Here is a 14,511-nt window from a genome sequence, read left to right as displayed (position 1 = left end):
GGTGAGCAGATTGTGAGTGAAAATACAAGATATTGATACAAGAACCTGAGGGTCTGAGGCTGAGCTGTAATGCAAGGAAGTTTTCATTTACTGAGAAAGTGGTAGATAAGTGGAATAGCCTCCCAGCAGAGGTGGTAGAGGTTAATACAGTGAGGGGATTTAAGCATGCATGGTATAGGCATATGGCTGCTCAATCCTGAAGACGAGACCAACGACTGATTAAGATCTGAGTCTTTACAGCAGGAAAAACAAGTGTACTAGATGGACCTGAATACACAAACCTTTCCCAGATTTATTTTTTTTAACCCCTACGCGACCTTTGCCGGTTCTGGACCGTCATGACAAGAAGGTCACTAAATGACCTTTGACGGTCCTGAACCGTCAAAAAGTTAAATAAGCTTAGAAAGTGATCAAGGATCACTTTCTTCGCTTAAACGGCCTTGCTGCAATGCCTCGATGTCGAGGCATTCATTAAGGCCGAGATCGGCATCGGGGGCCATGTCTGGCCCCTCCCCGGGGCGTCAACAGCCGCCATACATTGTATGGCGGCGGACGCCCGTTTTAAAAGCGTTTAGGAGGCGATCAACGATCGCCTCCTAAACTTAAATGGTGTCGCTGGAATGCCTCGATCAGGAGGCATCCAGCGACACCAAAAACTTACCTTTAGGTGGGCTGTGACCGCTCCGGAGAGCGGTCACTGCCGCAGCTGCCGGTGATCTTCGCCATCAAGTAAGATGGCCGCCGCTCTGTAAAAAAAACAAACAAGAAAAAGTTTGCTAGATGGTCTCCAGACCCTCTAGAGAACTGGCTCCACTTGCTGGTTGAATACAGGTACTGCATTCAACCATGCAAGTCAATGGAGCCCAGCTTTCTAATCACTATGTGATTAGTAAAATATTCAAAAAAAAAAAAAAAAAAAAATGGAAAAAAAAAAAAATGTGCTAACATTTAAAAATAATTATGCAGTGATGTCACTAGATGAACCATCCAGTACCAGCAAAATGTGTAAAAAAAATATTAAAAAAGTATTAAAAAAATAAAAAAAATAAAAAAATAAAGTTTATTATTTTGAGCAAGTGCTAAAATTTCTCAAAAATCTCAAAGAGTTAAAATAAAAGCACTTCAAATACCCAAGGGGTGTCTAATATATAAAAAAAATGGCTGATGGGGTAAATTGGAGTAGCCTAGCTCACAGATAGGGCATAGGTACAGACTGACCAAAATGGAGAAAAAAAGCGCACTTCCCAAATGTGGCATTTTAAATCTGAAACAACCCGACAAACCCATGCATGTCGGGTATCACTGCACTCAGGAGATGTTCCTGAACACATATTGGGGGGTTGTTTGACAGTGGCATATACCAGAACCTGTATATCTATAACTAAAGTACAATTTGTGTGAAAAAAATTACTATTACAAAGTTTGACAAAGTGTAGTTCTCTAATTGGTGCATGGAAAGGGTTAAAATAACAGCATTCGGAATACCCTGGGGTGTCTAGTTTTCCAAAATATATGGTTTGAATGGGTTAAATTGAGTTAACCGGCTTCAAAGATATTCCAAAGAGGAGATGGAGGCAGAATGACCAAATGACCACCTGAATTACGCATGCCCCAAAAGTAGCCTTTTACCAGCCAAACAATCTGACAAACCTATGCATGTGGGGTATCGCTGTACTCAGGAGATGTTCCTGAACACACATTGGGGTGTTGTTTGATAGTGACATATACCAGGACCTGTATATTTATAACTAAATTACAATTTGTGTGGAAAAAAAAATAAAAAAAATTACTATTACAAAGTTTGACAAAGTGTAGTTGTATAATTGGTGCATGGAAAGGGTTAAAATAACAGCATTTGGAATACCCTGGGGTGTCTAGTTTTCAAAAATATATGGTTTGAATGGGTTAAATTGAGTTAACCGGCTTCAAAGATATTCCAAAGAGGAGATGGAGGCAGACTGACCAGATTTGTTAAAAAAGGTTTGGAAATCATAAAACGCTGCTTGTACTTATTGCCCTATAACTTAGAAAAAACAGCAAAAAAAACTAAAAACATTGGGTATCTCTAAACTCAGGACAAGTAGTAGAATCTATTTAGCTAGTTTTTTTACTTGCTTTTTTAGGTGAGTAAAAGATTTTTCAAATAAAAGTCATAAAATGTCTTTTTTTTCAATTTTTCACCATGTTTTTTTATTTTTTTATAGTAAATAAGATGATACGATCAAAATGGTATCTGAAGAAAGCCCATCTTGTCCTGAAAAAAAACAATATATAACTTATGTGGGTACACTAAATGGGTGAGGAGAAAATTACACCTGAACACAAGCACCACAAAAGTGTCAAAACAGCCTCGGTCCCACAGGGTAGAAAACGAAAAATGAGCCCGGTCCTTAAGGGGTTAAATTATGTTAACTTTTGCCTCCTTTTTATTTATTTTATTTCTGCCGGGAACACCTAACTGCCGTGTGACTGGCAGGTTTGTTGCCATAGAAACTGAAAAAAGCTTCTTATAAAATGACAGATCTGCTAAACATGCCAAAGAACCCATTACATTTTTTTTTTTTTGTAGAAGAAGGACAGCACCGTTACAGCTTTTTAAAAATATTGTGAAAAAATATATAGTTTTTACATAATAGAATGTTTTGGGAATCTGTAAACGTTCCCTGTGTGTGTTCAAACTCGGTTATCTTAGCCCAATCTTCTAGATAAACACACTACATTCTTATCGTGCCATCCTATGTCTCTGTCTTATGGAAAGATGGACCTCAACAGGTGAACAGGACTTCCTCGGCACCATCATAAAGAACGAATCCAGTATGGTCAACCAAATAGTTGGAGAAGAGTCGTATTTAACTCTTCCCATTACCAGCTTGGTTCTGTACATTTCTCACCGAGTTCCATCGATGGGATCTGGGATGGGGGGCAACTGGGCAATTCCCCCAAGAAAAGTTTGGTGCCACCAAAAGAGCCTCACCAGGTTTAACTTGCTGTCAGGTCAAATAGTCAATGTTAGAATTACTCACGTCAGAAGCAGCGTTGCGCTAGTTTACGTGGTTGTGTTAAATGACATTAGGCCATAGTTTGTCCATTGTTCCAACTTTTCCACATCCCAAACATAGTTCTCCTCGAAGGAAGCCCCAACTTCTCAGACCCAGCTCTGCACCCTCTAGGCTCCCATATGGAGGAGGAAGAAGAGACTTCCAAGCCAGCATCTCGGAAAGTTCCCAAGCTTAGAAGTATGTTTTTTAGTGCATGCACAGCGATCATTCTCATGCGGACACACACAGATCATAACAACTGAAGCAGGTCAGCATGACCTCAATAGACTCTGTGTAGGCTCATAAGTAAATCACAGCTACTAACGTAAACATAGTTCAGCCTTTTCCCCCCATATGCTTTAGTAAAGGTTATATATGTTGTACCTGAAGTGATGCGGCAGTAGAGCAGGACACATCTTCTCTGAGAAACGCGGCGAATGATTGGAAATTCCGCGTTGGGCACATCTGATGGCTGGGTACATTCCGTCCGTAAAACGACGACTGAATACTGATCGTGGTTCTGTGCGGACATTTCAGCGACGCATACTCTCCATCACAAGCACGTACTGTATAATTCCTCAAAATTCTGGAAATATAACCTACAATAAACAAACAAAAAAAAAATACTTGATAAAGGAAGGATGATATTCTTGAAAGCCCATCCTAACCCAGATTAGTATTGATATGACTAAGCAAAGACTCTGTAGGCGTATTACTTCTTTAAGTTAAAGTTAAAGTACCCCTGGAAAAAAAAAACAGACTCTTTTTAAAACAATTTCATAATTTTTTTTTTCTTAAATGTAGGCATATTGGTTCAAAAGTTATCAGCATGCTAAAAGGAAACGTTATTTGGTAACAAGAACCCGCCGCTCACTAGTATAACAGCTGCTGCTAATGTAGGTTACCCCCTCTTTATCTAACGCCCGCACATCTGGCTTTTATCAACGGAAAAAGGTAAATGCAATGACTTCCGTTTTTTATTTTTTTTATTTTTTTAGAATTCTCTTCTCTTAAAACTCAATAAAAAAGATTTTCAAAAAAAATGTTACCATATGTTAAATCTCACACATTTAAAGTCTTCATTGCAAATTAGCTTGAAGATCTATCAGAAGAGAATGAAACCAAAAAAGACCATATCAATTATTATTTATTATTTTATATAGCGCCATCAAATTCTGTAGCGCTGTACAATAATGTGTAAATGAAAACACATAGCATTGGGATATATATCATTTGTACACGGACAGAGAATTAGTTGAAAGACGGAATACGGAGGGTTACTGTGGGTTGAGTGGCATCCGTCTTCCCGTTTCATTTATTTATTAATGATACAGAGTAGGGCACTGAAAGTAATATCTTGTGGGGACACAGAACTGTGTAACCTAATTAAATCAGAAACTGATGGAATCTCAGTGAAGTTGGATTTACAATGGGAGCCGAGACAGTAAAATGGAAGATGCATTTTAACATAGAAAAAAGTAAAATGATGCATTTGGCAAAGGAAAACAATTATTATTATGTATACATAGAACGGCTGCTTATAGGGGATGTGGAGATATATTTACTATATACAAGTATATTCCGGTCATCCTTTAAAGTTAGAGAAAAACAGATTTCTTGTTAGGCAACCTTGAGTTCATGCTGACCCATGGAAAGAAATCTGATTCCTCTTGGGACAAAATTGAATTAAAGTTTCCTTTTTTTAATGCATGAGAAACAGAGAGACAGAGAATTTCATGGGGGACAAGAACCATTCGGCTCATCTAAGCTTCTTGTTCTTCCTGAGTTGTTGTTCTGGATTCAGAGCCGTATGCCTGTACAATCCCTCGCTACTAGGACGCTGATTGCGTGATTGCTATGGTTGGCCGCCGCTTCATAGACGGTGCGTCCCCACATAGGAGCATCTCAAGTTTTAGGTCTCTTGTGCCATTACAGAGGAAAAAAATCTACATATCAGTCTGATCCTTCCCCGAAGACAGTCCAGAGCTGAACTGTAAGGCAAATTTCCCCAGCGCGAGACAACCAACAACCCCAGACATACGTTTCAGCCTTCACTGGCCTCGTCAGAGGGGTACGGTTGGTATCCCTCTAGGCACAAGAGAGCCAAGGAGGTGAACATGATGAATGTCTTTTTTCACCCATATAGCTATGTAATAAGCTTTATTTGCAACTAAACAGCTAAAAACTAACCTAAATAGAATATCCCAATTTAATATTACTATACAAAGCATAAATTACATATTTACTGTATAAAACTCTGTGTTTTATTGATTGAGAACTCAAGCTTACACATAAATTACTTACCATCCGTAGGTTTGAAAAAAGTCTACATTATTCTTTTTAAGTAACTATAATTATAACATTAAATAATTACAATAAGGTAATGCGGACTCTGTCTGTTTGAATTTGAAGAGTAGTGGTCTTTGTTTAATGTGTCATTTTCTCTGACAGTTAGTTTGTTTTTATAATCTCGGTTTTTATAAAAAAACATATGGATATAATCTAAAATAATTGCCAAAAAAATAACTCCGGGGCAGATTACATTCTACCAAAAGAAAGCGGTCTCTGCATCTGCCGACCAGGCTTAAAATACTTGTCTTCTGTATAAGTAAAGTTGTCTTCATGTAACTTTACCATGATGTCATAATGCCATGATTTATATAGCTCCATCATATTCCTCAGTCCCTTCCTAACCTTACCGTGATGTCATAATGCCATGATTTATATAGCGCCATCATATTCCTCAGTCCCTTCCTAACCTTACCATGATGTCATAATGCCATGATTTATATAGCGCCATCATATTCCGCAGTCCCTTTCTAACTTTACCATGATGTCATAATGCCATGATTTATATAGCGCCATCATATTCCGCAGTCCCTTTCTAACTTTACCATGATGTCATAATGCCATGATTTTTATAGCGCCATCATATTCCTCAGTCCCTTCCTAACTTTACCGTGATGTCATAATGCCATGATTTATATAGCGCCATCATATTCCTCAGTCCCTTCCTAACCTTACCGTGATGTCATAATGCCATGATTTATATAGCGCCATCATATTCCGCAGTCCCTTCCTAACTTTACCATGATGTCATAATGCCATGATTTATATTGCGCCATCATAATCCTCAGTCCCTTCCTAACCTTACCATGATGTCATAATGCCATGATTTATATAGCGCCATCCTATTCCTCAGTCCCTTCCTAACCTTACCATGATGTCATATCATAAACATGACATACCAAGAAAAGCATCAGATAGCAATTTGGACTTACAGACACAAATCTGTGACAAGGTCCCTGTTCAAATGAGCTTACATTCTGGGAAATATTATTTCTAATCATTAAGTTATCTCTCCCCTGTTGTGAAGTTGCTGATAATTGTGATTGGTTCAGGCAGCCATTGTAAGGCTGGGGGGAGGAGATTTAAAGGGAAGTTCAGGACATGGAAAATTGATTGGTTAATGCTGTCTCTGCCACAGACTGCGGCCAATCTCGGCTATCATGATTATAATTCTCAAAAAAATACACCAATTGGCAATGAGAAATATAAATTATAAGTAGTTTTAAATTATTAATTTTAGTTATTGGATCAGAGAACATGGACACTGTATATTTCAAAAGTTCTGGTAAAAGATATTAATATGAACATAAAAGCAGAATACTCTTAAAGGGATCCTAACATAAATACTAGATGTTCTTTATTAATCATTTATTAAAGAATATTAATATAGGTATTGTCTTTCTTTTTACTACATGAGCAACCCCTGCCTCCTTTTTCTTAAAAACCATTTCCATAGAAGTTATTAGCGGATACATACCCACCCCCCCCAACTTTATATTTTTAAAGACTGCAAAATGAAATTATAAGAAACAGAAGTTTTTTTGGAAAACGCGACATGCTTTTATTTCTTTTATAAAAGACACAATTGTACTATGGTATTTCACGGGAGCTTCCTGCAGATAAGACTAGGACCCCCCCCCCGTCATTCATTCATATATTCAGAAGATTAAGAAAAGCTCAGTTACTTATGTTAACTTGATACTGTATTCTAAGAATGATAACTAATTACTTTTTCATTTCTTTCACTGTTAGGCCAGCGGCAGATCACATCCGAGAAGGACTCCGTGAATGGATCTGCTCCAGCGCCCCCTGCTGGTCAATCCAGGACCATACATGTTTTATCCAAGAGTCTAGTTGGAAATACTTCCAAGATATGATGTCAAGAAAAAAAAATAGATCTATGACATGAATGCACTGATCGGATATCGCACCTTTTGGCAGTGCCAGACATTCTTAGGGCCCCTGAAGACTGAGGTCACCTGCCGTTTTAATAGATCTTGTACCCATTGTACAGCGCTACGGAATTTGATGGCGCTATATAAAACAATAAATAATAATAATCTTGTAGCCATCAGGTGGCTGCAAAGTGTCTTACTAGTGTGGCAGCTATCATCTATGAGAAGTTGATGACGGGTTGAACGAGCAGCGGAGACAGATTTGATTCATGTGTATGCATATGCCTAGGGGCCTAGAGGATCGAGACAACAATCAACAGACATGGGGACTCCTAGAGAAGCCTGTCGTATGGAGAGCTCTGCCATTGTGGAGATTAACCAATACATCGTAAGAAGTTTATATTAAATTAGTTATTAGTGACCCTGCGCGGTGCCCGTTTTGCAGTAAAACAGGAGCCTCTATCAATATCATCTTCTAATAAACAGATATATTTAATAAATTTAAAGTATTTTAGCCAAACCATGTAAATTCACTTAATAAACCGTGGTGACGTTTTAAAATTTCGGAGAGAAAACCCCAGTAATTCTTATTATACAGAGAAAAGGCAAGAACAGAATTTCTTTTTAGGTTTAAAGCCCTTGGTGTCTGGGAATATTTATTGTTCTCGAATCAGACAGAAAGGCTATTTGATTTCATCTGGTTGAATAAGATGGCCAGGTTTTGTGTAGTATTTTCACTTTGTTGAGGAACATTTAGAGTTCATCCTGGCGAAAGTGAAGGAAGAAGGAGAATAGGAAGCCCAGACATTTACTTCAGGCTTTTGTAACTTCATCTTTAAAATAAATATATGATTACGGGCGATTTTCTCTGTAGAACCTGTCACTCTTCCCCCCAGTAAATGGGTTCCATTATCCTGGTATCTCTTCTGCTGGGTTTGCCTTCAGAAACGTAAAACCAGCAAACCTTTTCTTCCACGTGTGAACCAGGTGATGCTACTGCATCGATACCAGCAGCGTAAGATACCCTAACGGCTAAAACATCCAAGTCACCGACAGATTGCTAGCTGACGGGCACACATAAGCCATGTGGTAACCAGACTTTAATACATCCACTAATTATCGGGTTCCAACAGTTCCATCTGTTTTATACAACAACAAAAAATGGAGTCTCAACGTAATCAACTTCTATGGTGGAGGCTCTTGTCAAAAATATACATAAACATGACAAATAACCTAAGAAAATAAGAGGAATGGGCTGGGGTTTGGGTTATGGGGTATGGCTATGTGCCAGACCGGTATCGTTTCAGCTTATTTAAAGGTGAGCGGACAATGGAGTGGAGCACAGAGGAAAGCCAGTAGGATATTAGGATGGATAGGGAGAAAAAGGACATATTAATTAATGATTAATGATGACATCTCATTTAGAATAAGGTGACTGTCTCTCCAGAAGGTCATATATATATATAAGTTAGAGAGAGTTCAAAGAAGGGGTTACATGGCACATGGCTTTACTAACAAAACCTACCAGGAAAGACTCAACATTATGTTTGAGCCCCCAACTTTTCATGTGTCCAAAGTCAGAGCTAGTAGCGGGGCCATGTGGGACAGAGCTAGGTCTATTTCACAGCTCAGGGTGCTGTCGAGGCAATGAGAAACTGCTTGGCAGGACGGTGCCTGAAAAAGCGTGGAAAGTCGGTATGATATGTACACATTAGAAGAGAGAATGGAGAGGGGAGATATTATAGAAACGTGAATATATCAAGGGATTCCAAATGGGAAACATTCGAAGAAAAAGGAGACAAAGAACCAGGGAGCTGATGAGTTAGAGGATGAAAGACTGAAAACTGATGGCAACGCTGTATTTCACAAAGAAGGCAGTAGATATACCTTCCAATGTTTGTAGTACTGACAAGCACAGTAAGTAACATTAAGGAAGCGTATACCCGAGGGCCAGTTACACGGCAGAACAATGGTCTACCTGCAAATCTAGCACTCTTGAAAAGACAAACATTTGAGTACATCACCTCCAAACCGGACAACCAAAAGATTCCTCAAGGAAATGATGACAGAAAGCTCAATCTGAATGAACGATACTTACAAAAAAAAACCCGAATGCACGGAGGAGCAGGAAATGACGGTGCTTTAGATCATCAATAAAGCATATTTGATCAGCTGAAGGCAAAATATTTGTCCCAGAGCCGTAGGCAGGTGAAACGCATAATAAATGATGCCATTCTTTTCATCTGCAAGGCTTTATACACCCACATGCAGCTAATGTCAACAGAGGCACACGTGGTCATCTTCTTCCATTACAGAGTCAATATTACTTTAAGAACGTCTCACCTGCCTCAATTACGCACTCATTTGTGACGTCTTGACAAAGGTTATAAACGCAGCCCTCTAGAACGACAGCAGAAAATACACAGAATTCCCCAATAGAATGTTATCTGAAGACACATTACAGGTGAGGTCTATTTTAGGTATTTGAGGGGTAAACTGACAACATTGTTACTTAAAATATTCCTGTTGTGATGTCTTGTCTCTTCTTGCCATGACCCGGTGCAATAATATCATACTTGGGAACTCTCCGGGTGAAGTCCCAGGCCTCCAGATCATGAGATTCTTCTTTCTCCAGGCAGGTGTTTGGCCATTGCCCACCCCCTGCCCCTTCATGAAGCCGTTTCACTCCAGAAGAAGGAGATCTTTTGGTAGCCTACTCATTCTTTAATTAAACTAATATTTAATTACACTGCGAATTATTGCACTCCAACCCTGGAAATATTCCTGTTCAGTTGGCCTTTCATACGGGATAACTAAATCTTTATAGAAAGCTTACAAAGTTCTATATACTTTATGTACATCCAACTTGTCCCATCTTGCAAGAGAAACTAACCATGGTTGACCTTTCATAAGACGTAGCAAAGGTGGCGAGATAAGAGTCTCAACAAAGCTCACCATGAATTGGGTGTTGTCCTTTGTCTATATAGGTGCCAATTTAAGAAATCCATCCGAGATCAGACATGACTTCTCCCTTATGGTTTCTTGTCTCATCTGCCAGTGGGTAGAGTCCTAGTGCTACTGAACTCAACTTAAAAGAAGTGCCCATGGTAGAGGACGGCTCGAAATCTTTGGGGTTACTCTTGCGTTCCGTCAACATTTTCACCATCTAACACATTCATTCAAATTTAGGATCTAACAAATACTCCTCTAAAACTTTTCCCGGGTGAAAGTGCTCATGCTCTGCTGGCATTTGAGAACATGCTAAAGACAACTCTTCCTTGTCAAGTCTTGCAAGTATCAATCTGATGCTCAAAGACTCACTTCAATACTTCAAAGGTGAGGCTCGTTCTATAACCAGTCTGTCTGTAACCCATTGTATGTGAGTTGAAAGATTAGCCTGCATTATGGAGCGACACTTGAATATGATATATAGAGCAGTGAATGATATTTCATCACCCGGTGTTAACCTTTTCCCTTGTCTTCTAAGCAGCAATATCTCATCTTAATGTGAATAAACGTTTTGCCTTTTCCACCATTGTAAATACAAATATTATTAACAGATTTCTGAAAATATTACATTTTCCACAATGATATGTTCCCATACATTTAGTGCTTCTTACGCATATATATATATATATATATATATAAATATTTTATATATATATATATATATATATATATATATATATATATATTTTATAAAATATATAAAATAAAATCTAACTTTTATATATATATATATATATATATATATATATATTTTTTTTTTTTATTATTATTTTTTTTTTTATGGATTAGTTTTTCAAAAGTAATTTTATTTTACAAAGAAATTGTGTAATTTTTTTTTGGGCTTCCCTAATGTCTAAAAATGATATTTTGATTATTTGGTGAAAATATGCTAGTTTATTATTAGCATTTTATTCATTTATTTTGCAGTTTTTAGAAATTTCATAAATACACTACTCATTTTGGGAGTGAGAACTTTCTAACAACTAGGAAACAGAATATAGGAACATTACATGTTATATAATATCCTCTATGTGTTGTGCTTGTTCAAGTGGAACAGTTAACTTCCTTTCAATTAGTAAGCATTGGGAAACCTTATGCCGTATGGATTGGTAGATGGGGGGTGTCTACATGTCTGTAGCTCCAATAACCTTGTGATATATCATTTCCACCGTCTCAGTCGATCCGTGCCCCAGCCCTAAAGAGGCAGATTAGAATTCTGTCTGCGGATCTAGAATCATTCATTCGCACTTCCGGCTGGTATGTAAGCCCTTTAAATAGGTGATGGGACGCTTCACCTTAAACAATGCAGATTATTATTAAATAATGAACTAAAAGTTATTTTTTTTATTAATATTTAATGGAAAACGCTAAGCACAGGGGGGGTCATGATTTTAACCCCTCCAGCAAGGGCATGAAAGCCATTGCCCTGAAAATTCTTTCGTAACGTGATGCCTATGGTTCATTGGTTTTCCGAGAACTTGTTAATTTATTGAGGTTGGGCAGGCTAATGGGGGTGCCTATGATCCTCGCCAGTGCCTGTGCTTCTTAAGAATCACTGCTCCATCGAAATCAAGACTGGGTTCCATTTTTGTAGCGTTTGGCCTTGTGTCTCCAGCAGATGGCCGCGTTCTAAAGCGCCGGATCAACCATAATGGGTCAGCTCTAGGCCAGCGCCCCGAAATAAATACACCACTGGTCACATGGTTTGTCTTTCAGTGCTTCCAGAAGTGATGTTGCTTAACATCTGATCCAACAAGTCTTGGAGCTCATTTAATGGCATCGCATTAATAAGCCCTTGTATGTCTACAGCTGCTCCATCAAGGTTGGAGTCCTCAGAAGTAGGGATGCCGAATGCTGTCTTTTTGCAGAAGGAGGGCAGAGCGAAAGCCTGAAGTTCAGTTTAAGTAAATAATGACTTCATGTGACCCATCAGCTTAGCCGACTATGTAAACAAGACAACATGCAAAACTTCCTTCCACCAGGGCTAGTTTTAGTAGAAGTCAAATGGATTATAGCGAGAGATTTAGCCGAGTCGCTGCTTGTTCTTTGAAGTTACTGCAAGTATGTAGCGGGGATTTTGCTCTAAGCAGATGTTTCCATTCATGAGGATTTAAATGAGATTACCCCAAGCAGCAGGTGGTCTGCCGTGTGTCTGTTTCTACAAGGGAAGCGTTCCCAGCGGCCGGCCACGTCTGACAAGGATATACTTAAGGTTTTTAAAGTGCAGCAGGTGATTGACACCTTATGAAAGGTGGGAAAAAAAGCACTAAACCGGATTTTAAAACTTAAAATAACTACAGGTGAGCATTATTAATAAGAAAAACGCATGCTGCCATAGCAGCATAGAAAATCGAGTCTTCAGTCAAAGTTGGTACTTATTGAGTCAACATAGAAAAGGATGTAAAGTTACATAAACTGTCGAGACCTCGGTGGTCTCCTCTTCAGATCATTATTACAAAGATAACACGCTGGTGGGACAGCCTCTTTAATGGTAATTTTACTACCCTCGATGAACATTTCTCCAAATGTTGTCCTGTATAGAAATGAGCAGGGAACAGTTAATTGTCATGTGATACAAAAGCACTGGTTATTGCCATAAAAAAAGTTTTTGTGTTGTTTTTTATGTTATTAATCCTCCAGAGTAAAGAATGAAATGATTGGTCTGCTACAGTTTGCTTAGCGTAGCAATTTATTTTAATTTTTAGGTTTTAGGGAGAAAAACATCTAAGCAAGGATAGAAGTGGGAGGTTCTAAACGCTAACAAAATGGGGTTCCCCATTACTGCTGCTCAAGCTACATTTACGCGTGTGATCACAGGGCCTAAATGTTGACGTTACAGAGATACATGCAATTTATGCGTGGATGTACAATATATATATATATATATATATATATGGTATATGTATATATATATATATATATATATATATATATGGTATATTTGAGTATGTCTATACCACTTGTTTTCTGTCACTCATATAGAGTTTTTATTTCTAAATAAAAAGAACAGGTTGACGGGAGAATTGTGTATCAGCTTCTTGACTTCACTATACACTAGGAAGGGCCAACCTCGTACTGACCCAGAGACCTGGCGCTTCACCCGGAGAGCTCTCAGGTATGCCTATTTGATTCAGGTTCCCAGCATGCCTTATGGTTATGCCACAGCATATCCACCAACTTTTAAGGAGTCCATAGCGTGACACCTGTGTTGGGAGGTGTGGAAAGAGGTGAGAAAGGGCGGGGCTTGCAATGGACATGAATAGGATCAGAGGTGTGGCCACCCACCCACCTTACCTAAAGAGCCACCTCAATGCCGCTTAGTTCCTTGGTAGATAATCGTAACCATTATTTCCCTGGAGGTCACATCCAGACACTGCTCACTTCCAAAGTACAGATTGTGTTATGTGGATCGGAAAAAATGCATCTGATTTTTTATCTTTGTATTCCATACTATTAGTTTCATTCAAAAACTACCCCTCTAAAAGTTCTTTAATTATATATTAAAAAAAGAATTTGAATATATTTTAATGAATGATATTTTTTTCTATTTGAATATATATTCTAATGAATGGTAAGACCCCAAATAGGTATTTAAAAAAAAAACAATGATACACTCAGCAAACATTCTGGGCTCCCCAAAAGAGGGTTAGAAGAATCTGGATCCCAAGGAGGGACTGTGTCTGCTAAAGGGTGGGGGAAGAAAATGGGAAATGAATATTCTAGTTCTGCCACTTCCCGGAGATCTCCCTGTTCTGGATGAGTGGCTTTGTGTGGGTTAAAACCAGAATGCGGGGAGTGATCAGAATGTGGGCGGAGTCAGGGGAAGTTAACAGGGAGTAATCTGAATATGGGCGGGGTCAGGGAAAAGTTAGTAGGGAGTAATCAGAATATGGGCGGGGAGTGGGAGTGGCCACATGCCACTGCCCTTCCAGGAGAAAGAAGAAACTGACCCAGAGACCTGGGGAAGTTAGCGCGTCACCTGGAGACCCCTGGGCCAAACCCAGAGAGTTCCCAGATATCCATACAGAATTAGTCTTCAAATCCTTCCACTAAGCTAAAAGATTTAAAAGGACGCCATCATTTTTTTCGTAACATGTATCTTCATAGCACTGTTTACACAAGCTTAAATTTAGGATAAAAAAAGCTGAAAATATATTTTCTTGGATTTAATCCATTTTCTCACTTTAATTCTCTAGGCAAAAACATGTTTTGCGAGCGCG

General features: G+C 38.6%; 1 protein-coding gene and 1 long non-coding RNA gene across 2 annotated transcripts in view; both read right to left on the bottom strand.

Moving 5' to 3' along the window:
- EVA1A (eva-1 homolog A, regulator of programmed cell death) overlaps positions 1-14,511 on the bottom strand; it is a 118,659-nt gene that overhangs the window by 83,039 nt on the left and 21,109 nt on the right. Inside the window, exon 2 of the mRNA XM_053459977.1 lies at positions 3,423-3,637. Within this exon, the coding sequence (XP_053315952.1) occupies positions 3,423-3,637 (215 nt within the window). The remainder of the gene's footprint in view (positions 1-3,422; positions 3,638-14,511) is intronic.
- Positions 7,900-8,286, bottom strand: LOC128483704 (uncharacterized). Its single transcript, XR_008351095.1, has 2 exons — positions 8,239-8,286; positions 7,900-8,205 (listed from the first exon to the last, which is right to left on the bottom strand). It is a non-coding gene; the product is annotated as an uncharacterized LOC128483704 (long non-coding RNA).

The sequence above is a fragment of the Spea bombifrons genome, chromosome 3, assembly GCF_027358695.1.
Source record: "Spea bombifrons isolate aSpeBom1 chromosome 3, aSpeBom1.2.pri, whole genome shotgun sequence".
NCBI classification, from domain to species: Eukaryota; Metazoa; Chordata; class Amphibia; order Anura; family Pelobatidae; genus Spea; species Spea bombifrons.
The sequence above is the reverse complement of the archived record's forward strand: the minus strand, read 5'-3'. Positions and strand labels throughout refer to the sequence as shown.